The following is a 22,450-nucleotide window of genomic DNA, read 5'->3' as shown; positions in this document are numbered from 1 at the left end:
AAGACAAGCTGAGGCTGAACCTGTTTCTCTCTGACCACACCAAGAAACCATAGCAGTGGTATTTTGTAACACTGTGATTATAGTGCAAGTATTATTTGTGCAGTATGCAGTCAATGCAACAGCAATAACAGTGATCGAGTACACCAGTGCTGTGTAAGTTCATGTGTCTCATGAACTAGTTCAAAGTTCAGTTCCCACAGGTTAAAAATGAATAGTTCACATTCATTGTTCACCATTAAAATTGTGAACGAGTTCAAAGTTCAGTTTATTTCAGTTTTTTTAGGTTAGAACAGAAGTGAGAACACAGATGGTGAGACTGAATTTGAGAAATAGAAGAAATTAGTGTTGTGTCCTTTAATGAAATCTGTTACATTCAATCTTAAATTCTGTCACACAAAATGGATATGCACATGGAACAGATGTGGATTTTTTTTGTATTTTTTGTTGTATTTGTCTAAATAACTTCTTATCCAACCTTGTAGTCCATTATTAATCTGTCTACCTGTTGGTGGGAAATCACACCCCTGAAGACTGCAAGCAGTGTGTTCTGGGTCGTTTGGGGATGTTGGCAGGGGGAATTGCCCTTTCCTAATGACTTTTTTTTATTATTGTCAAGGACTTGCAGATATTTTCTCACATTGATGCTTCAACTCCACGTCTTTTCAAACGGGAAGTTGACGAGGCTAACGTTCTGACTTGATTTTTAAGCGCAAGCGACGTCATTTTCACAGAAATGTTAGATTTTTGCTGTCGGAATCTTTTGCTAACAGTACGTAAAAATTCCCCTAAATAATCCTTAACAGACGAGCATCTGACGTGCACACTGCGTCTGCAGCTTTTCTCCTTTCAACATCTCTATTGTAGCGCATCCTGCTCTATCGGAGTTGCCGCGGAGCGTTGTTGATTTGTTACGCTGGAGAGCGCTATGCATCGTGGGTAACGTTATGCGAAGTATGTGTAGCGCCCATAGACAAAAATAACTATTTATATGTCTACGGTAATGCCGGGAAAATGTAGGCAGTGCTCACATAATCTGAACGAATTAAATGTTTTATTTGCAAATACGTTGCATTCAGTTCAGCGTTCTCAGAAAAACGAACGTGTTCGATGAATGCGTTCTTGTCCATGCACAACATTGGTGTGCGCATAACAATAATTAAGTAGTACTGGGTAGGAGTGGCTATGTGGGGCACCATCTGCCCACACGATATGACACGCAGTATTCTGTCAATACTGTCCAACTATTACTGCTGTGGCTTGAATTATGAGGGCCACATACAGTATATATATTTAATTTTTTGTTTAAACGACTCTGGTGCAATACAAGATCATAAGGACAGCTTAAAAACCTTTTATTTTGGTTTTATAATGTCTAGTTAACATAATGTTTTCATTAATCTCCCAGGATCTAGGACCTTCAGAAATTATGTATTTTAAGGTAAACATTCTGCTAGTGGAACCTATGTGAATTGATATACTACTTACACAAGTTGATTAAAGAGCAATAAAAATGCACATGCACTTGCACATAACAATTTACATCTACGTAAATGGTGAACGATCGTGTGCAGAAATAGCTGAAATTCAGTACCTAAAAGCAAACACAAGACGCTCCCCTTGGTGGTCACTGATGGCATCACAGCCGGTATGCTGCAGCCTCTCCGTGTGGCTAAAACAGAGGGAGAGAGGGGGGTAGGAGCGAGAATGGCGGTCGTGCAGTGCACCAAATGCACGGCAGAAAGGAAAGGTTTTCGGCGGGAACTTGATTCTTGGCGACACAGACTGGTCCACTGCGTTGGTATGAACCATAAGCAGTTTGTTATTTTGTGCAAAATTAGCGGAATTCAAGGACTTTGCTCAACAGCAGAGGGATCGCTGTATCGAGCTATGTTGTATTGCTAGCTTATGCTAGCTAGCTAACCATTGCTAGCTAGTAGCCCATAGCACCATTGGAGCTGAAGTGCAGCGGCTAACATTTACTCGCTAGCTGTTACGTGTTGACTCCCTTTGTTTGTCCCATGAGCTAGCGAGCAACCCACCGGTGTCGGCTCTTTTAGACGTTTTTATGTAACCGAGAAGGTTTCATTTATCCATCTTTAAGGCGCATCGTATTGTTTGTCCTATGTACTATTGATGTTACCGGGCTTTGTTTACTGACACACTCAATTTTGTTTGCTATGATAAAATGATGCTAAGCTAATGTAAATGTTAAGCTGTCATTTGGGGGAGGGTACTGTTGATACGTTAGGAAAGCTAATGTCAGTACAATGTAAGAAAAGTATTCGCTTCATAGGTCCCTAGTCGCGTTATTTTCTGCGCTTAATTTTAGGTTGAACACAATTTTTATGCTACGGAACGCAAGAGTGTCAGCGCAAGGCTAGCTCAGTCTAAAAAAAAAAAAAAAACTTTATTTCGATTAATCTTCAACACCTAAATCAGAATTCACGTAAAATTTAATTATCAATACTGTTGGCCGTAATTGCATGTCCTGTTGGCCAAGTGAATCAATGAAAGTGTTTTTCCTGAAGTTTATAACGTGTTGTAGCTGCACAGTTGTCAAGAAAAACACCTTTTCTTCGTAGACCTTGTCTGGATTTATGAAAGCTGAAACTGATGGAACAGACTGTACCAAAATGTCTAGTATTTCAAGCGTCTTGTTCATATCAGAACTGATACTGTTAATTTTGTCTTGCAGGGTTTGAATGTATTCTGGAGGGAATCTATGGCCCGATGCTGCTGAAAGACCTCAATTTATTTGTTGGTGGGTTATTTGTTGTGTACATTTAAACATATTTGTAATTTTGTATATCCATACCAAACCAACCATTAGTTGTTTCTTGATACCTTTTAACATGTATGCCCTGTCGGTCAAACCTACAAACATACTAATTCTTGCAATGTAAAGCAGTATCTCTAACGGTTCATGAGGGATTGATCTGCTACATTCGGTATTGTCCTTTCTTCTTTCTTTTTTTTTTGATTGAAAGTGTAACATGCCTATTTATATTTGAAATATAACTGACAAAAACCCAAATGCTCCTGATCACTACATGAAAAGCATAGATGTGATGTGGCTTTGTTCTTTTAAGCTCCCCTGTAAACCTTGACATTGAACAAGAATGCACAACATTAAGACCTTGTCCCACGTGAAATGCAGCTGTTGTCAACAGACCGACGCATTTCCTGCCACGATATGTCAAAAATATCTGCTGGAAGGAAAAAGGAAAATAAAATGTCCACAATGTTTTGGTAGTCTAAATTCAAGGTCACTGTGACACATATCAAGGAGTCATTTGTTGATTATGACATAGTTTTGTACAAATGCCTTAAAGAAAATGACGTGTTGCTATGTTGTATCCTAAAGGTCCTTGTTACGGTGACATAATGTCCCACTAAAACACCTTTTCTGGCCATTTTTCAATGCTGTAACCTATATTTCATATCAGTTGATAAATGAGGCGTGGATGCACAACTTAAAAGTGTATTTATATTAATCTGCTGTGTTGCCTGAAGACTCCAGAGTTTAGATTTTTTTGGAGGAACATTTATATTTTAGTCTTTATCTCACATTGGCCGCTGTGCTCGTTCATTAAAGTGTTACTGTATTCTGTTACATTGTTACTGCCTGGTAAGGGGTAAACAGACAAGAAAGAAAACAAGGAAGTGCTATTATGAAACTATTAAACATACTGACACAACTACTAAATCATTGTAGACCTTTGAAAGTAGCCAGCTGGACTTAATCAAGTAGTCGCCTGTTTGATCAGCAGTTCTCACTTGTGGAATGTTTGGTTTTTTTGGTGACGGTAGACCACATTTTCTTCTGTTGTTGGCCTTTGACACTTCCTTGACATTATTTGTCAACTGCTGGCTTAGGTAAAACATGAAAGTGAAAATATAGCAAGAAACCACACCTTGTCAGAGATTTGAGGCCAAACTTCAAGACCAACATTGCATGTGAAATGAGATGCATCACACTTAAAAAAAAACAGTGGGTAAAATAAAATGTCTAAATCTTGGCAGTTTTTTTATTCAGGTAGAATAAACTTGAAGTTTTAAAAAAAAGCATAATTCCACAACATACTGTATTGTAATTGTTCATTAAGAGTATTTTTAAGTAAATATATTAAGTTTTTGAAAAGTCTTGATTGTGAGTTGATTGCCCTCTTGAAATTGGCTGTTTATGGCATCCAGTCGCCAGTCTTTTTCTTTCTTTTCTTTTTAAAGTGTTTTTTTTTTTTTTTGCGAGGAAATCTGATTTTGTCTACTCTCCTCTTTATGGTGTTTGTCAGAAACAATCTTATCAAGCCAGATTTATATGTATACTGATCATTGCAAAGTTATGTCCCCTCCCCCATTCATGTGTATGTACTAGCATGAACAATAACCCTTCATTGTTCCAATCGTCAAGGCAACTCGTGATGAGATGCTCGGTGAAAATATTGAGTGGGATGCACTCCGTCGCCCCATGCTTCCTTACTCTGCTTGTTCAAGGCGCAGACTGATGTGTCTCATTGTACACAATAAAGCCACCTTCTAATCTGACCTCTGCTTAGGCAGGGTTTTTAAATGTGTCAGCAGTTTGCAAAGAGCTTTCATGTTATAAAACTCTGGAGATGCAGTTTGGAAACCACCGTTGCCTCTTATCATATTCTGTGTACAGTGACTCCAGTAGGAGTTTGTTTGATCCACGATTGACCCTAATTTTTTTCTTCCTGGGTGTGTGCTGTTTTCTTCTTTCAGACTGTGAACCCGAAGAAGTGGATGATTGGTCCCCGGAAGCAAGCCGCTCTCAATGTTCATTCTGTAACCTTCCACTGGACAAACTCAGTGTAAGAATTGCTGTCAAGATTGTCAACTACTATCTCTAAATCAAGTTTCTTTCGATTTCTTCAGGTCCGCCACTTTATTCAGACACATTTCCACATTTACCTGAAAGAAATTCCCATTTGGATGAAGTATTACAAACCCCCTGAACTTCGAGGGGTCACATTTCTGATTTATACAATAATCATGTCATTCAAAAATGTGTCCATTGATTACATAAAAACAAAATAGGAAGATTAGCTGGGATCTAAGTTATCAGGTGTTATCAGTTATCAGACTGGATCTGACTCAGTTTAAAGTTCTGTACAGTGTGCACTACAGTAAGGCCAAACTGGCCAAAATACTGATGATAACATAGATGATTTATGTGGCCGCTGCAGACAAACCTGTCTCACATGTTTTGGTCATGTTCTCTGTTGAGAGAGCTCTGGACATCAGTGTCTGGGGTCCTAAATGAAGCCTTTGATTTGGACCTGCAGCCCAGCCCTATGATAGCCATATTTGGCATCTCTGGGAGTGACCTCTTGATATCTAAGAGCATCTTGTTGATAGCAAGGCGAAGAATATTATTGGAATGGAAGAAAAAAATAAGCTCCAGAGCCCTGGATATGGTTCCAGGATATGGAAGTAAATTTTCTTTTAAAAGAAAAAAAGAAAAGATCTAATATTTTCTTAGAGGGTTAACCAGTAAGTTCCTTTACGACCTACTACCGATCACACTTCCATCACCATAATCCAGTAAAGAACGACTGTTGCACTACTAATCATCGTGAGAACCCACCCTTTTTTTCTTTTTATTAATGTCAATTCTTTTTGTTTAATTCTTTGTTAGTTTGCCTGATGTGTGTGTTTGTTTGTTCTCTTCCCTCCATCAGCGGGGGAGTTGGTTGTGGGTGGGTTGGGGCGACAGCATGTTGACAAGACAATATAAAACTGTACTGTTGGTATTGTTTACTTATTTAAAATGATCAAAATACTTGTCAAAAAACATTGTCAGCTAATAACGGTAGTATTTTGCCTTGGAAGTGCCCAGTCAGCGATGTTTGGTTCTTGCCAGATATTACACAGGAGTGGAAAATCAATCAATTATTTGGTCTTTTTTTTCCATGTAGGATCCAATACCTGCAGCCACATCACCGCCCTCCTCCCCCTCTGATTACTCTCCTTGTCAGGCCTTGACCATCTGTGAGAGCAGCCAGTCAGCACACAGGTTCCTCCAAGCTGTGTTTCATAAGAAAGGTGAGGCCGTTTATTTTCACCATGTTGAACACTGTAAAACGTTATCAACTTCTGATGTGCCAAAAATGACGCCATACACCTGCAGCTGTGGTGCCAGGACATCTCCAAGTAGTACTGAAATCAGTTTAAGAAATTGGGCAACAGTTTAATCGTTTATATTTCTTAAATGTTTTTTCTTCCCCTCCCTTTAGAAAAAAAAAAATATATATATATTCTAAGTAGGGTAATGGTATACGTCAGCATTGCATTTTTTCCCCAATGCAGACTGATAGACGACCAGTCTTCTAAACAGCACACAGGCTCTAAATATAACACTATACGCTGATCAAATGCCTGAAATGCCTATTGGTTGAAAGTTAACTCAGGCTGGCTAGAGCTGATAAGTTGATTTCACAACAAAGAGGACAACGCCTCAAAGACCATAAAAGGCAAAGGACAAGTGAAAAGCTCAGACAACAGCTGCACTGGACAATCCTGATTATAGTTTTGCGCCATCAAAATGGCAGATCCATGTCCACTTTGACTCGGGCCTTTTCCACAACATGGCAAAGCAAAAGGAAGAACATCAGCTCCATCACAACTCCCACTTTTTTATGAGACTGCCCCCATGTGGCAGTGAAATGCTCTAACATGTAGACATGCCTTTGTGAGGCAAGAGAGAGCATGCAGGGATCTATGTTAGCCCTTTAGAATTGCAGCTCCCAGTCAGATTCCGTCCAGTTTCCAGTCAGTGAGAGCCCCCCCTCCTCCTTCCTCTCCTGTAGTTTGCCTCCTTTTGACTTTCACCGTGTTGTTCATTCAGTTGTGGTCACTTTCTTAACAAAAAAACTAGAAAAAAACTACAATTGTTTGCCAAAATATCACTTGTCTGATGCCAAAAAGATAGGTTGTGCAGGTTCAGCACCGGCGCTAACAGAATGCACATCTGTAAAGTATTAAAGATACTAACACAACTACTAAATCATTGTAGCCTTTTGAAAGTGGCCAGCTGGAGTTACACAAGTAGTCGCCTGTTTGATCAGCAGCTGGTACTTGTGGAAAACTTTGTATGTATTGCATCTCTGGTACAACCGCTGTTGTTGTGAGGAGTCACGGGGATGATTTAAGATTATGAGAATCTGTCTTTCAGATACTGTGAAAGTCACTGTTAAAAAGGCAGATTCAAGGATGGAAGTGAATTTTTTTTTCTAACAAAGTGTGAATTTTCCAATGCAAGTTTGCTTCAACATTTGTTCATTTGATTTTCTTTCTGAGAGCTCATAAGTTCAACCTGGAAATGGCAGTTTTTGATGTTGTTTATATGTTTTGTGCAGGTAAATTTGCACATTTATTTAGTGTCGATTTTTTTTTTTTTTTTTTTTTTTTTTTATGTTGCAGGGTATTGTTCTTTTTCAATGAATAAACACATAAAATGATTTGGATAGAAAAGAAAAAAAAAACGAGTAAAGCACCCGAAGAGCTTTAATTTTTTTTCTTGTTTGAATAGATCTCTGAAACACATCTGAAGATTCACAGACATCTGGGTTAAATTTGGTTTAAAGTGAAAACCTTGAAGACTACTAAAGCCCAGATGAAGACGTTGATAAAACGGTTGCATCGAGCTCAGATTTCACCGGGATTGCAAATATGACTGACGACCAAATTAGGATTCAAACTCGAAACCTTCTCTCCGGCCACACTGTTAAAATGTGGGATTTGAGGGTTTCTATCCTCGATACCCAATACGTTGTCTTCTAGTTCAATAATTGCAAGAAAAGAACAAGCGATTTGTATGAACGAGATAAAAAAAACTGTCAGAAAGGGAAACGGATCGAGAGAGACGCTCCACTTTTTAAAACCACACTATCGTTACATCAGGCTTCTCTGCTAAAAGTTGTCTTGGAAATGAATGAATTAGAAATGGTGAGATTATTTCAGTTGATAAGAGATGTTTTCTCTTAATTATTTTCACTATTTGTAAAAACAGCATAGCCAGCATACTGTTCAGTGTGTGTCAGACACACAAACAGAGCACTTCAGGCTCTAAAAAAAGTCTGGTTTTCAGATGATTCTGTGTGCAGAAACAAAGCTATTTGTATATTTTATAAATGAGTGGCTTTAAGGTTCTATCTATTACCTCTCAGAGACAGATTGGACATTTCCAGTTTGTTCTCACTGTAACACACATGCTGTTTTGTCTCATTTTTCATATTTTGAATTGACATTCGCAAAGTTTATACAATGCATTATTTATTTTGCCCTTCTAGATGGTGGTACCTATACAGTTTGGGTCAGCTACACTGAATTTTTCCATGCATACACATTCAGTTGCTCTGCATGTCCAGAAATGCGATTCTCTTGCAGAGTATCCTCAAAAGAGCTATCCATGCTGTTCTTTGAATGGAAGGTTGATCCAACTACATGTATGGTGTAAGCAGTGGCTATATATTTGTAGTTGAAAGGTATGTCCCTGCCAAACCAGATACTGATCTGACTGATGTCTATGCTGGCAACTATCATTCTGAGGCGAGCTGACTAAATTGTCTACTGCTGTTACTAGCATGCTAAAGCTAGCTAAATTAACAAATGATTTGGCTTGTGCTCTGCGTTACTCAGACAAATTACTACCCTCATTGATTGAGTCGTTGGCTTATCGTTGGTCAAATTAGTAGCTTACTTTGAAGGGGATATAGTTTCCCTTTTACAAGTATAAAGGCTCTGCTAACTGTGTGATAGTCTTAATTTTGCCAATTTGTCAGCTCCATATGTGTCATTACAGCTTAAAGTCCACAAAGTGAAAACACGAAGACACACATGCCTCACATATCGAGGGATGCAGTACCCTTAGATTTGGCCAAAAAGGCTATGGTTATCTTACTAAACTAGACAAAGCAGATGCACCAGTTAGCTGATATATGCTTGCTCTGATAAGCTTGTAAAGTTAAGTCACTGACTCACTGACTTGGCTAACATCATTTTGACTCCCATCCATATTTTTGCTCTTATTGTCAGATGTGCCCACAGACTGTGATTCGAACATACCTCTGGTTGCCCAGGAGCTGATGAAGAAGATGATACATCAGTTTGCAGTGGAGTATGCTTCCAAGTGCCTGCTCCGCACCAGTACAAATGGTGTTACAGGGACCTCATCACCTTTGTCAGAAACACCGGATGCCCCTCTGGACCTCACAGTGAGCCGAACACTGGAGGAGAAAGAGATTGAGCCTGAACCAGGTAAGTAAAGCAGTTTGAATTTAAAGCCTGGGTATATATGTTCCACCGTCAAAAGTTTTCTGACTGCAGAGTAGAGTTGAAGGAACTTAAATTCTAACCAGGACATTATCAAATTGATTCGTCTTGTAACAGATGGCGCGCTAGACCTCTCCTACCGCAATTTGGCCAGCTCAGCAGCTTCGTCATCTAACCACAAAGCCTCAGGGTAAGAGCTTTTTTTTTAAAATGTAATGCTTTTGACTATAATTTGGTATTCACATATGTGATCAAATGAATGTGAAAGATCATTAAACCTGGGAGTTCCTCATAAATTCAACAACAGATTTACTTGATTTAAGCATTTTGGTCAAGATTCACTTGGACTAAATCATTGCATGTGAGGAAATTCCACTAATTTAGTTTAGCACTGCTGACCACAGCTTGTTCTCTCAAGCCAAGAGCATGACGGTGTAGGTTAGCATCAATACTGTCGTATATTGCTGTTTTGTTTTTTGTTTTTTTACTTGTCTTGCTTGATTTAAATGAGCCAGCTGATATCTCCTCTGCCCGAATCATATCCTTACTTCTATTTTTTTAAGAGCATTCGTAAATTACAAGTCATTCTGAGCTAGTTTGTGTTCAGTGTTTTGCTTTCTATGGGGTTGACTCTTTTATCTCTTGAGCGGTAACGTCACAGCAAAGGCCGTTTTACCATATTTGCCAACAGCTCAGGATTGTAAAACGAGAACATTGCAGTACCTCAATGATTTTACTTCCGTTTTTACTGAGTTTGAATATTCAACCTTCAAGCATGTAGGAGTCTCACTGGAAATCACAAAACGACAGGGGTTAAATGTGGGCGCCAAAGTAACCCCAGCCATTCACAGACTGTCCCACCTGGACGTGAAGAGGCTTTGCCACACACAATGAATGCGTGTGCGTGACAGACGCACAGCAGCAGTGTGTGTTTGAGGGCCCAGAAACAAACTGAAATCATACAGACATGAAACTAACAGTCGCAGTGATGTTACCAACACAAGGCATAAAGGAGTGGACCCCTGGGTCTACATCACCCCTGTCCCCTATGCCAAAATCAAACCCCCTCCATCTCCTCCATCCTGACCCTGCTGTTTGGTCCTCCCATCCCTAGGAGGCAGCACAGGCAGAAGGAGTACACTGAGAGGAGCTGGGAGCTGTCAGAGGGGTTGCTTTCCAAGGCTCTGAAGGATATCCGTTCAGGAAGGCTGCTGGAGCAGCGGGCTGCTTTACTCTATGGAATACCCCTTCAAACCCTGAGGCAAGGTTTGGACAGCTGGGCTGAGGGGAGGCAGGGGTTGCTGTGTCAACTTACATCAGGAAGCAGAGATTTCAGGGATGAAGTGACATCGTACAATGTGATGTCATCAACGTTAGGCGGCGAAGCCCGTCTTGTTCTGCAAAAGGTGGCTGCATGGGCAGAGCGAGCAGAAATTGGGGGAGGTGCTGAGGAGAATGGAGACTTGAGTCTCCCATTGTCTGCTTTCGCCCTCTATCAGCAGAGTGGTCTACAAAAGACCCTCCCTCACTGTTTCTCCCAGCTCAGGGAACCTCTCCAGCCCCCACTTAGCCCAGCCTCCAGTCTGGAGTCCTCTGCACCCCTGCGTATTCCTCAGGTTCGTTCCATGTCTGACTACAACAAGTCAGTCTCAGCTGAGAATTCCAGCATGGCTGAAAACCTACATCAACGTACCTCATTAACCGAGGGTACTGCCAGTTTGTCTACATCATCTGCCAGACCCTCGTCGCTCTTCAAACTCAGACCTCCATTCTTGGCACAAGGCTGCCCGGGCAGCGCCAGCCAGCCACCTTATCGTCTGGGAGCACGTGTATCTTCACTGGATGAGTCAGAAGATGGTTGCCGGGATAAAGATAAGCAACCAAGAAAGAAACGTGGGAGATATCGTCAGTATGATCATGAACTGATGGAAGAGGCTATCACTATGGTGATGGCTGGTCGCATGAGTGTCTCGAAGGCCCAAGGGGTTTATGGCGTGCCCCATAGCACACTGGAATACAAAGTGAAAGAGCGCACTGGGACACTGAAGAATCCTCCCAAGAAGAAATCTTCTAACTTTTGTTCATCCAGTTCCAACTTATCCGGATCTGGTAGCGCGACCAGTTCCGCTAACTCAGGAAGTCTTGCCTCAGCTGCCGACACAAAGAGGTTCTAGACCTCAGAACGCCTCGAACTCCTCAACACTTGAACACATCACCTCTTACAAGATAAATGCTTTCTGGAGACACTTGTTAAAACACAACACATTGCCTTTATGAAATACACGGATATTGATATTCAGGTCATTCAACTGTTTGTCTGTAATGTGACAGTCATACTTTAAACTGTATTTTTCTAGCATACTCCTTGGCTGTATTTGAAGCGTCTGCCAGATGCAGCATTTTTTTTCCTAAGCAGTTATGTTTACAGGAGCTGCCGAACTCGGCAGACTCTTCAGTTTTTATTACTCGCACTTAAAGATCTTGTAAAATTTTAGCTCGCTTTTTATTTTATTTTATTTTTTTTAATCCGTTTCTTGCTGTCAACAAATCCCAAACTTCAAAACTGAAAAATTGTAGACATTTTTTTAACCTATTTACTCAAACAGGGTGCCGCACCACTTGTGAGGAGCACTCAGTAACTGGTTTTAATCTTGTTTGGGGATTTGTTGGCAGTATTGAGATAAAAATGATACCATCATTCTCCATTAAGCCCTCTGGGCCATGACTTGGTTTTCATGCTGTATTGTTCTTGCCGTTAAAAGATTTCTTTTCTAGGAGAAAAGCTGACCTCGAACGTGGTCTAAAAGGCTGCTGAGAATCAATTATGAGAAACACAGTTGTGGACCTCTTATAGTTCTGAATTAAAGTGTGACTCTCACATTTGCTAGTTGTTAAATTATTAGGTTATTCAGGTTTGATTCCGTTCTTAAAGCTCCTCTTTAAGGGAGCATTGATGATTGTCAAAAGTTAGAAACTCGTTGCTATTGCTAGACACCGCTTCAAACAGGGAGATTGTACAGTACAAAATGCTGTGGTGGCTACATCTTAATTGTGAGTTTTTACTTGAGATCAGCTTAAAGCCATTTTGTGTCCACATATTTTCCCCGCCTGTGGGTGCGAGCTAGTCTGAACATTGTATTGAGCGTAGATGGAATGCAAACGTGCAGCATGTTTGAAAAATGTGCACTGATAAGCTTGGGAAATGTCTGTTAATGTTTGTGTACCGTTTGTGAAGGATGTTCCTTTTATTATCACGTGTATTTACTAACTCTGCTACTGTAGCTGTATTACTGCTAACCTCATACATGACTGCTGCTTAACTTTACTGGACTGTTTCCTGACACAAATATGCGTAGCTTTGTCAAAAACTCATAGCGACAGAAGAGTCAAAGATGCAGTAAAGTGCATGAGCCTAAAAGACAGATTAGCATATGTTGCATGTATAGGTTTCATTATTATTGATGGTGAATCGTGTTGGCGGCTTGAAGCTACGGTAGTGAAAAGTTGCCATTGTGACCATATTATTATTATTATTGAGGCTTTTTTTTTTTCTTTGTGTTGTGAAAAAGCTAAATGTTGCGTTTACACGCGTTTTCTGCCTCTCAGATGGGCCTATTTCCATTTCTAATGCTACTACCAAAGCAGCATTTCAGGGTTAGCCACACAAAGCTGCTTTGATTTGTTTCTGCTGGAATGTCAGGCGGTTTCTTACACTCACTAACCTCATTGTCACATATACCTCTGAACTTAACGGAACTGCCTGAATTCCGCCCCCCCTCCCCAGTGTCAGATTTCACATCAACTCTTTAGTCTTAAGGTACCAAATTTCCTCCAGATGCTTAAGAATACTTATAGCTCCTTATCTCTCCAGGAACATCTCCTGGTGTAAATTTATTGACATTAGCAACACTTTAATTGTGTAACAACATGATGATACACAAAGCCATTTGATGGTGTCAAAAGTAATTAGGAATTTGTTGAAAATGTTAATTATCTGGGTTATCTTTGATCGTTTTGAGGGTAATCGTAAAGCTGTAATTTTTCCTTTTTTTTTAAAAAAACAAAAAAAAACTTTTTTGCAGGGGGGCGCACAACAGTTTGTGGCGTTTTAATCTTTGTAACTCTGGAAGCTACACAAATGCTCCTGAATGTATGTGGTTACGGTGGGTACATGTTGCCTCCCGGGGGGGCAGTTTGCAAACCGGCCCACAGACCCGTTGAGAAATTGAAAAACCTTTTTGTACAGGCTTAATTGCAATATATTCTGAAAAAAAAAGCATATGGGCTTTGAGATGAAGGTTGTATTTTATTTTTAAAAAAAAACAAAACTTTTTTCTCTGCACTGCTGGCAAATCCGTTAAGCAGCTTGATATGAATCTGATATTTATGCATAACTAAATCATTGCACTATGATTTATTAGATATTTTATTGTAGAACCCTGTTTGTGTTATTGAATACTTATTTATTGATCGTGCTTAAGAACTGTGATTTTTTTTATTTGATTGTAGTGGTTTTTGATTTGTAATGGAGCACTTTGATCATATCCTGTGATATGTGTATTGCTACAAACTGCATGAACGCTTTTGTAATATTTGCTTCTATAATTTATTTAGTCCAGAAATGACACTCCTGACTGTTGTGGTTGTTTAGTGCTTAAGTTGCTGTTAAATTATTTGAGCGATTCGTGGAAACCGATTCGAGAACTGCCACAAACTCAACAATAACACTACCGAATGTGATGCTACATTCAGGTTGAGTCCTGGCGCGGTTGGGACTTGAATTGCTGGAAAACGTTTAAAATGTCTTACACTTAAATGCATTTAAATGTTATTAAGCTGCCGAGTTGATTCTGCAGCGAAAATGCTGATTTGAACATGATGGGGTGTTTTTGAACTGTTTATTGGAAAAGGTGCTGTTGAGAAAAACACATTTTAGTTTGAGCGTTCCAACAATCGTTCCTTCTGCTCTCAGCAGAATGTCGACATTTGCCTTCAGCAGCTCATCAATAAAACAGTTCCCCAATTTAAGACGTTTCCTGTTATGATTTTCCTCACAGCACGGTCTGCTTCAGATAATTCACTTTCGACAAGGACGGTTGTTTTTAGAGGGCCTGTTTCAGAAAAACTCCTGTGGTGTTGAAAGCCTGGCAGGATTTCAGCAGCTCAATTGTTTGGGGGGAGTGGGGGTGTCCTTGGTCAAATATTTGGCTTCATAATACAGCAAATTTTCTGTAATAGATAAGGCTGGACTGCTGGCCGACCTGTATAGCACCTGGACCACTTTACTGTGTTTAATGTGTGCAGAATGTGGTTTTTCATTGTCATGTTAAACTGAGCAAGACCTGAATTGCTCCAAAACCTGCAGATACCGCCGGTATTATTGGTTCTGTGACAGATGTGCAAGCTTCCCGTGTCATTTGCACTGATGCGCTCCCTTAACCTGGTCACTACTGTCTTGGACTGTGTGCCAGTAACAGTCTAGATTGTTTTCTGTCCTCTGCAACTTTCACAAGTGCACAAATCACAAGACCCTTTTCAAATTTGCCTCAGTCTATATTCAAGATTAAAATGGCTGCCCACAGTCTGAGTTTTTTAGACCCATTTTTTTATTTTTTTATTTAAATGTCTTCTGGGCATTACATTTGTTGTCTGTACTGTTTCCTGGTATTCTAGATTTACATTTTACACAGTGTTCCAACCTTTTTGGGAACAGGATTTCTAATTCACAGAAGACAATGGGCTAAAATTAACCTCAGCTTGTAGTCGGCAGTATAAGACAAAGTGGGGGGTCGGAGATGAAGCTGGATTGTTAGGTTTGTCCTGAACAAATCTGAGGATCAGAATTCTGTGAATCCATTTTTGTTGTCTCTTCTGTGAACCTCGGCTCCGTGTTGAATAAAGCCTCCTAAATCTAGTTTTTGCATTCTTGCCCTATAGTTCCCGGCTGCCGTCAGTCACAGAAGAAATGGGAGATCTGGGACTGCGAGGGACTACGTTTCGCCAGAGTTCTGCGCTGGATGCTGTTCTGCGTTCTCTCTGCCCAGCTCACCAGTCTTTACTCTATCAAATCCTGAAGCTAGCGCACCAGGAAAAATTGCTGCCATTCCTTCATCGCAGACAAGTTGGTCAGACTGAATCCCACTGCTGTCACTGTGGCGTAAGCCCACAGGATAACATTACACCTCATTCAGTCACTTGTAGTGAATGTAAAGCCCACAACCCCAGCCTGTGCTGCCCTTCGACTGATTGGGATCCTCAAACTCTCTGCAGCCCCGCGTACCATTCGGGAGCCTCGAAGTCCAGCTGCAGCATCCATCATCACTCTTTCAGGGGCTGTAACAGTGAAGGCCAGCGGGGCTCAAACTACAGTTGTGTGCAGAGGTGCAGGACGGAAAGCTATAATGTTCTGTGCTCTAAGAGGCTGCACTGCATTTCCTGCCAAAGCCAAGCAGTGGGCCACATAAACAACATAGTGAATTCATTTGTATCTGCTCCTCTCTTATCCCAGTCCTCGTTGTGTTCTCCCTCATCTAGGTTATGTGCATCAGTAGGTTGTAAACAAAACGGCTCTTGTTCGTGTTATCCAAACCACATCTGTCTGAGACCCATCAAGAATCCAGTGGAAGGATGCATTGGAGAAGGGGATTGTCCTGTCCTGAACAGGGAGCAGAGCCCTTCTCCCCCCCCTCTTTCCCCAATCCCCTCAGACATCAATAAGAAAGTGGACGAAAAACCACCGTCCCTCCTTCACCACAGACAAGTGGAGGAAGCTGAGCTAGCAGGTAAAAGCAGTCCTGTAAGTGTCAGCCGCATGGTAACGGATGTGGATGCAGCTACAGGAAATGAGCCGCAGTGTAAAACGCCAGGAAGTAGTCGGGCTCAGCAGAACCCAGGTGGGTCTTCGCTTCAAGAGGTTGTGAATCGCTTCAGTCAGAAACTGGAGATCATCACCTCTCTAGACAAAGACCCTGCTCCTCTTTCCACAGCCAACTTTGTTTCTGAGAAGGAGCAGCCACAGTTTCCCTCAACCAGTCAGAGCCTGCAGTGTCACGCCGATGCTCATCTGACTGAAATAATCACCACGGTGCTTCACACCGGCAGCGCTAGCGACTACAGTCTCAGCGAGCTGTTCGACAAACATGATAACAGGGAGCCCAAGTCACCTAATACTCGTTCCCGTCGACGCAAGGAAGTCTTGGTTGCTATAGCAACCCGTGCGGATGATGCTTCTACCAGAAGGCATACTTTACAAATTAAACGGGATCTCGCCATGTTTGATCAGTCTTATAATAGGAGAAAGAGATCCGCAGCAAAGAAGGCAAGACTTGAAGATGTTTCTGTAACTTCATCAGACCCTGATCTAAATAAAGCGGTGTCTAAAAGAGAAACTGAAGCTGGTGTAGAGCCTGTGGAGAACCACAGGGAGGGAACACCGAGCAAGCTCACTGCAGAAAGAGAGGGGGAGAAAGGTAAAGAAGAGATACAGGCAGTCATAGTAACAGAGGAACTACAGCTTGTTAAAGGAGAGGAGAGAGAAAGAGAGAGGAAAAAAGAGCCTGTTTTATCAAGTACTCGGATACACCGGGTCGAGCAAGAGAGCGGAGATGGAGTGCAAGGCTCAAGACATGCACAAACACAGGTGGAATCAGTGACTGCAACCATGACTCAGTATGGTAGCCTCTGTGGAGAAGATTTTAAAGGTATTAGTGTGGCATATGATAAGAACCTTGAAGAAGCTCCATCAGTTCAAAGCTTCAGTAAAGACAACACACCTGGTAAAGATTCTCATAGTGCTGTTAGAGAGGAACAAAAGTGTCAGTCAGACCACACCGGAGGAGTAAGAAGATCCACAAGAAGTAAAGTCCCTCCACAGTGGATTTCCTCTTATGTCATAGACCCCGGAATGTTCTCAGCTGCATGTTTCTCTGAAAGCATCTTAAACAACACGGCACAAAGCAACAAGGCTCTGACATCTAGCATGTCACATTCTTTATCCAAAGATAGTGATGCTGACTACGCCCAGCCTAAATCAAGACATGACGCGCGCCCGGCCTCACACCAACACAAAGGAAAGCTTGCCTTCGAATCAACACAAAAAGAGCAGTGTGAAACGTCTGAGTTACAAGATCAGTGTCAGGGCCAGCCACAAGCAGTGCCAATCAAAGAGGAGGGGTTTAAAAAGCTCAGCCCAGAAAAAAGAATAAAAGGCAACTGTCCTCCAAGTAGGAGACTACGATCATTTTCAAAAACACTACAGGTTTCTAACATACCCAAAAGTCCATCAAATATCAATTTCTCTATCAAGCCAACTTGTGTTGAGAACCCTTCCAGTTGCCAAATCCCGTACACTAGTCCAATTAAACTCATGTTTGTCTGTAAGGAAGGAGTTAAATATAGTCTTAAATCAGCAGGTTCTAGTACACACGCAGAAGAACCCTTTGACCCCTGTGAAGAGTCCTCATGGGCAGGAACACCTCAGAAGCACAAAAGCCAGAGCAACGAGTGTGCAACATCACAAGTAAGATGTGTTCTTTCGCCACCAAAATCGACTTCCTCACGCACGAGATCGACATCCTCTCCGGCCAAGTTGGCAGCTTCGCCCGGCAAATTGGCTTCCTCGCCCAGGTCGGCCTCCTCGTCACCTAAGAATGGTCTCAGAAAATCTGGCGACAGTACTCCATCCAAGTATTTGTCTGTAACTGAGACTCGGCGATCACCGAGTGACTTGCCATCTCTCAACGAAACCACTCCTCCAAAACGACGTCCAGGCCGGCCAAAGAAGCTGGGACCACATTTAGAACAAAAAGCAAAGAGGCCCATCGGTCGACCGCGTAAGCAAAGGGCTGTGGATGCTGTGGTTGAGGCAAAAACATCAAATGGAAAATGCCTTCTTGCACCTGATGTTGAGGACAATGTAAACAAGAATCTCAAAATAACCGTTTTGTATGGTCGTTCAAGAAGAAACAAACGAATGGTGTCCGAGGGCTTTGATCAGCTGCAAACAGACTTCAGTGATGCTTTGCAAACAGTGGCTCTTAAAAGCGACTTGAGTATTTTATTGCACCGTTCTAAGAAGAGCTTAGCTAGCATCAAAACGGCCCCAGAGGAACTACGTTTCGGCATCCCTGCAATGGAGCCGGCTCCTCAGTCTACCAGTAACATCAAATGTCAGAGGCGGGATGAATCAACGCCCTCGAGGAAACCAGGCAGACCTGCAAAAGTTAAAATCTCTGGAATCTCAGTGACGGTCACTACAGTGTCGCCTCGGCAACGCAAAATTCAGATAAATCAAGAAACTGGGCAATCGCCTGAAATACAACTTCATAAGAAAGCACTCCTGTCAGAAGTGAAATCTGCCAAAGAGCCCTGGACAATCAGCCGTCAGTTAACAGGCAAAAGGCCTCGAAAGGAAGGAAGGGTAGAAACAAAGAACGAATGTAAAGACGATCTCCCAAATCAGTCTTTACCAGTGCGACACTCGATGAGGGTGAGAAAACCCTCGATCCATTTCCTGCACGCTGTTGCTACATCCAGTTTCAGATCATACAGCCGCAGTAATGCACTGCTACGGCGCTCGAAACAGCTTCTGCTCACCAAGGAAAGCAATGAAAGGAGACAAGGGGAGCAACGGTGTAGTGTAGACTCATCCGGGGAGAAGAGACGGCTCTGTGGACAAGTGAGAGCGAGCATTTCCCAAGATCTGAGCAAAGTGGCAGAGGCATCAGTAGAGTCAGTCTTTAGCCCAAATAAGACACTTAGGGGGTGGGCGGCATCAGCTGAGGAAGAGACGTTGAACCAGGAGCTTGCGCGGCGAATACGAGTCATCTCTGACACGTGGGTCGCAGACGAGAACCAAGGCAAAGAAATGACCTTTAATACCAAACTCGACAACAAAGTGAACAGCTCATTAACAGCAAAGTCTAAACATTCCTCTGTGGTCCGAATGCTCTTCGATTGTTCGCCTAACAAACCACGGTCCTGCAGCATGCAGCAGATCTGCTCCTGGTTCATGCAGACCACAGAGACTCAGTCTCTGGCTATTGTCAAGAAAGCAAGTTCCCGTAATCCTTACGAACTTGTGCACTTCCCTCGTTCTGCCAACAAGAAAAGCGTTTGCCATAGTCCTCAGGCAGAGCGGCTCCGCAAGCACATCAAGAAGTTTGCCACAACTGTGCCAAAAAGTCCTTTGCAACATCAGCAGGCTCAACAGCAACTGAGGAGGAAGAGTAAGATTAGGCGACAACTTTTTGTTCCTAGGTGTGCGGGAGGCAAACACAGAGTCCTGTGGCAGAGGTGCAGCTCATCTGGTAAATATCAGGCCACTCTGGTTAGAGCAAGGTCAAGGTTCCTAACCCGTAAAGAAAGGAAGAGGTGGCAAAAGAAGCAGTGGAACAAAAAGAAAAGAAAAGAGGCAGCAGGTTGCTTAACGGGACCTGTCGCAACTGGACTACAACTAAGTCGTAAAGCATTACACAGATCAGCGAAAGATCGGTTCTCTGACGGTGTCGAGATCAGTTCTGCCACCTGTTCTGCTGACCAAACTCAGGAACTTGTGGACATTCACAAAGAGCAGAAGCTCTGTTCCAAAGCCTGGAGTCCCGAGACCCTGAAGGAGTGCCGGGTGTTTCTGAGGAAGATCAACTCTCCAGACAGTGAGTCAACCGAAGAGGAGTGGGACTCCTGTACTGTGACACTGGATGATGGGTCACCTTCTGCATATGTCTTTACAGGGAAGGAGAGGGAACTGGTAGGAGTTGTTAAAGCTGTGAAAAGTGAAAGAAAAAGGAGCGTAAGTAAGGGGACCGCCTCAAGAGAGCAGACAGGTTCTGCCGTTAAATCAGTGCAGAAGCAGGACGCAGTGCCAGAAGGGAGGCAGAAGGGTAAATGCAAAAGTCCCGTGGTTGTGTCGACTGATCTGCCACAGCCGCCACCAGCGAAAATGTTGAGACAATCGCGAATGAGAGGCCTGACTGGGCCGAGATGGTGCGACTTTGTGTTCGGTAACTACCTTACTTAATTTCCTCAATTTCCTTTTCTTATGTTTAAGTTAACAAAGAAAAGATGCTCCAAAATGAACCTGTATTCTTCTTTTTCTTTGTTTTCTTTCATTCTGGCAGGAAACTAGGTGAAGCATGAGGCCTCCTCTTCCTGGGAAAGAGACTGTGGTTAGATTTGGTGCCTTTGGACGTTGAGCTGACCACGTGGACTGACCATCCCACTATGGGTCAGTCTTGCACTCAGCAGTTATGTAGCAGTCTAACTTAAAAGCTTGATGTTGCACTATTTTTATCCATTGATACATATTTGTTTTTTTGTTTTTTTTTTTCCCTTGGTCAACTTTCCTTTGTCTTACTGATCTTGTCGTAGAACAACTCATTACATCGGAGTTTTATTGGGATAGGTAAAGCTAATGCGAGCCCCGTGGGTGGAGCCGTGCTTTAAGGAAGGACGAAGCTCAGCCGCATTGATACATTTCTGTCTCACCCCAGAACACACCTCCTTGTGTCATTTTACCTGACCGAGTCACTCCTCCTGCTCTAAAACCTTCCAAACGTATCATTTTAATATTTATTACAATTCTCACTTTAGCATTCTTGAAACTCTGAATGATTGTCATTAATTATGTTATAGGTTTGGTTGAAAAAAGTAGATTGAAATGCTTTCTAAACTTTGTCAATCCGAGCCCTTTCTTTTTCTTGTCTTCTTTTGCATTTAAGTAGCCAAAAAAAACACATTTTAATGAAGGACTTGCGAGGACCTGCCTCGGCCCCATCTTTGCTCCAGTGGCTGTGTTTGGGCTCCACTTGTACGACTCTGTAGTGCACTACGATAACTGTGCTCTCCTCTTCTAAAATCTCAGCACCAAATGGGATATTCCCTCTGGCAACACATTCAGTCCCAACATCCCGCGAGGGAGGTGTGTGAAGTCATGAAGAAAGTGGCATCATGCAGTTGTGGAACATAGTTCCTGCTTCATTTGTTGGTTTGTGGGCTCCGGCTCAAGCTTCTCCTTATGTCTCCCACTTTCATCCACAGCTGTATGGCGCTGCCAGATGTACCTCTTGCACTATTCCATCAGAGATTATTACTCCCACTATACAGATTCCTCCTTCTATATTTTGCACATTGTGTGTCCCACTAGCAACCCCTACTGTAAACCTAGAGACTCTCTTTGGTGCAATACAAAACCCAGAAGATTTATCATAGTGCAGAAAATTATTTTATTGCTGACAGATTGAATGGATGTACACGAGCAACGATGGCCCGGGATGCTTCTCCATCTGTTTCCGCCGCCACGTTGAGACGTGCCGAGTTTTCAACCGATCAAGACCCGAGGCGCTATGTCGGCTCAGGTCTCCTCACGTTGGTTAGAGGGTATCGCCCCCAAACAAACTTCGTTTTCGCACCTGCTTTTTTTTTTTTTTCCACTCTTCAGAGAAGCAGAAAGATAACAAAAAGCTAACAGTAGTGATAACATTAAAGAATGTTTTTTTTTTTTTTTTTCACTGTTGAAATGCAGACGTGAGATGTGTTGCTGTTTCTCTGGAGTTTTTTTTCCCCCCCCCCCCCCTCAAGTTGCAGCAAAAGACGCCTGCCTCCACTGGAGCTGTGCCAGGCCTACTGCTCTTGAGACCAGAGTTGAAAAATATAAACACATTTTTGGATCGGTTTGTTTTCCTGCCGTGTGCTGGAAGTCTGGTGGGTCCAAAATGTCTGGCTTTTAGCTCAAAACTCAACCCTGTAGTGAGTATTGTGCCTGACTACCCTTGTATATATGTCTGTCACTATGGTTGCTAATTCAGCTTGAGGGAGGTGGGGGGCTCACTCCTGTTGTTGAAGAACCAGGTGCTAAAAATCTGTTGTATATTTTCTTTATCGTGTTTTTATACCGTTTATTACAGATGCAACAGAGGTGTCTGTGACTGGATCAATAAAGAGTTTTCAACGAACTTGTGAGCACTGTGATTTAAGGTCAATCGAGATGAATTATTTCATCCCTCTGAGTGCAGAGATTTCCGGGGGGGGGGCAGGAGTTGTTACATCACTATCATGTTTTCATACCATTAGCAAATTAGCCACAAAAAAAAGTCTGCGAGCCGAAAAAAACTAATTAACTAATAAAAAAAAATGGGCTAATTGTTAACAGACAATTTCA

At 42.2% G+C, this 22,450-nt stretch overlaps 1 protein-coding gene across 3 annotated transcripts; it reads left to right on the top strand.

Annotated features, from left to right (window-relative positions):
* Positions 1-1,682: 1,682 nt before the first annotated feature.
* On the top strand, positions 1,683-22,244 carry lcorl (ligand dependent nuclear receptor corepressor-like). Of its 3 annotated transcripts, XR_011915277.1 has the most exons (9): positions 1,683-1,798; positions 2,696-2,761; positions 4,744-4,832; positions 5,940-6,066; positions 9,058-9,279; positions 9,412-9,484; positions 15,232-20,294; positions 20,412-20,518; positions 21,815-22,244. XR_011915277.1 is itself a non-coding variant. In XM_072383250.1 (8 exons), the coding sequence occupies exons 1-8, from the start codon at positions 1,705-1,707 to the stop codon at positions 20,417-20,419; spliced, it is 5,742 nt and encodes a 1,913-aa protein (XP_072239351.1). In that variant the 5' UTR covers positions 1,683-1,704; the 3' UTR covers positions 20,420-22,244. The 3 variants fall into 3 exon arrangements, 2 of the variants coding, with proteins under 2 accessions (XP_072239351.1, XP_072239352.1); XM_072383250.1 differs by having other exon boundaries at positions 20,412-22,244; XM_072383251.1 differs by lacking the exons at positions 15,232-20,294; positions 20,412-20,518; positions 21,815-22,244 and adding an exon at positions 10,409-14,322.
* The last annotated feature ends 206 nt before the right edge of the window (positions 22,245-22,450 follow it).

Source organism: Leuresthes tenuis, unplaced genomic scaffold (genome assembly GCF_036924035.1).
Source record: "Leuresthes tenuis unplaced genomic scaffold, fLeuTen1.0.hap1 SCAF_4, whole genome shotgun sequence".
Lineage (NCBI taxonomy): Eukaryota > Metazoa > Chordata > Actinopteri > Atheriniformes > Atherinopsidae > Leuresthes > Leuresthes tenuis.
This window is presented reverse-complemented; position numbering and strand designations above follow the sequence as displayed.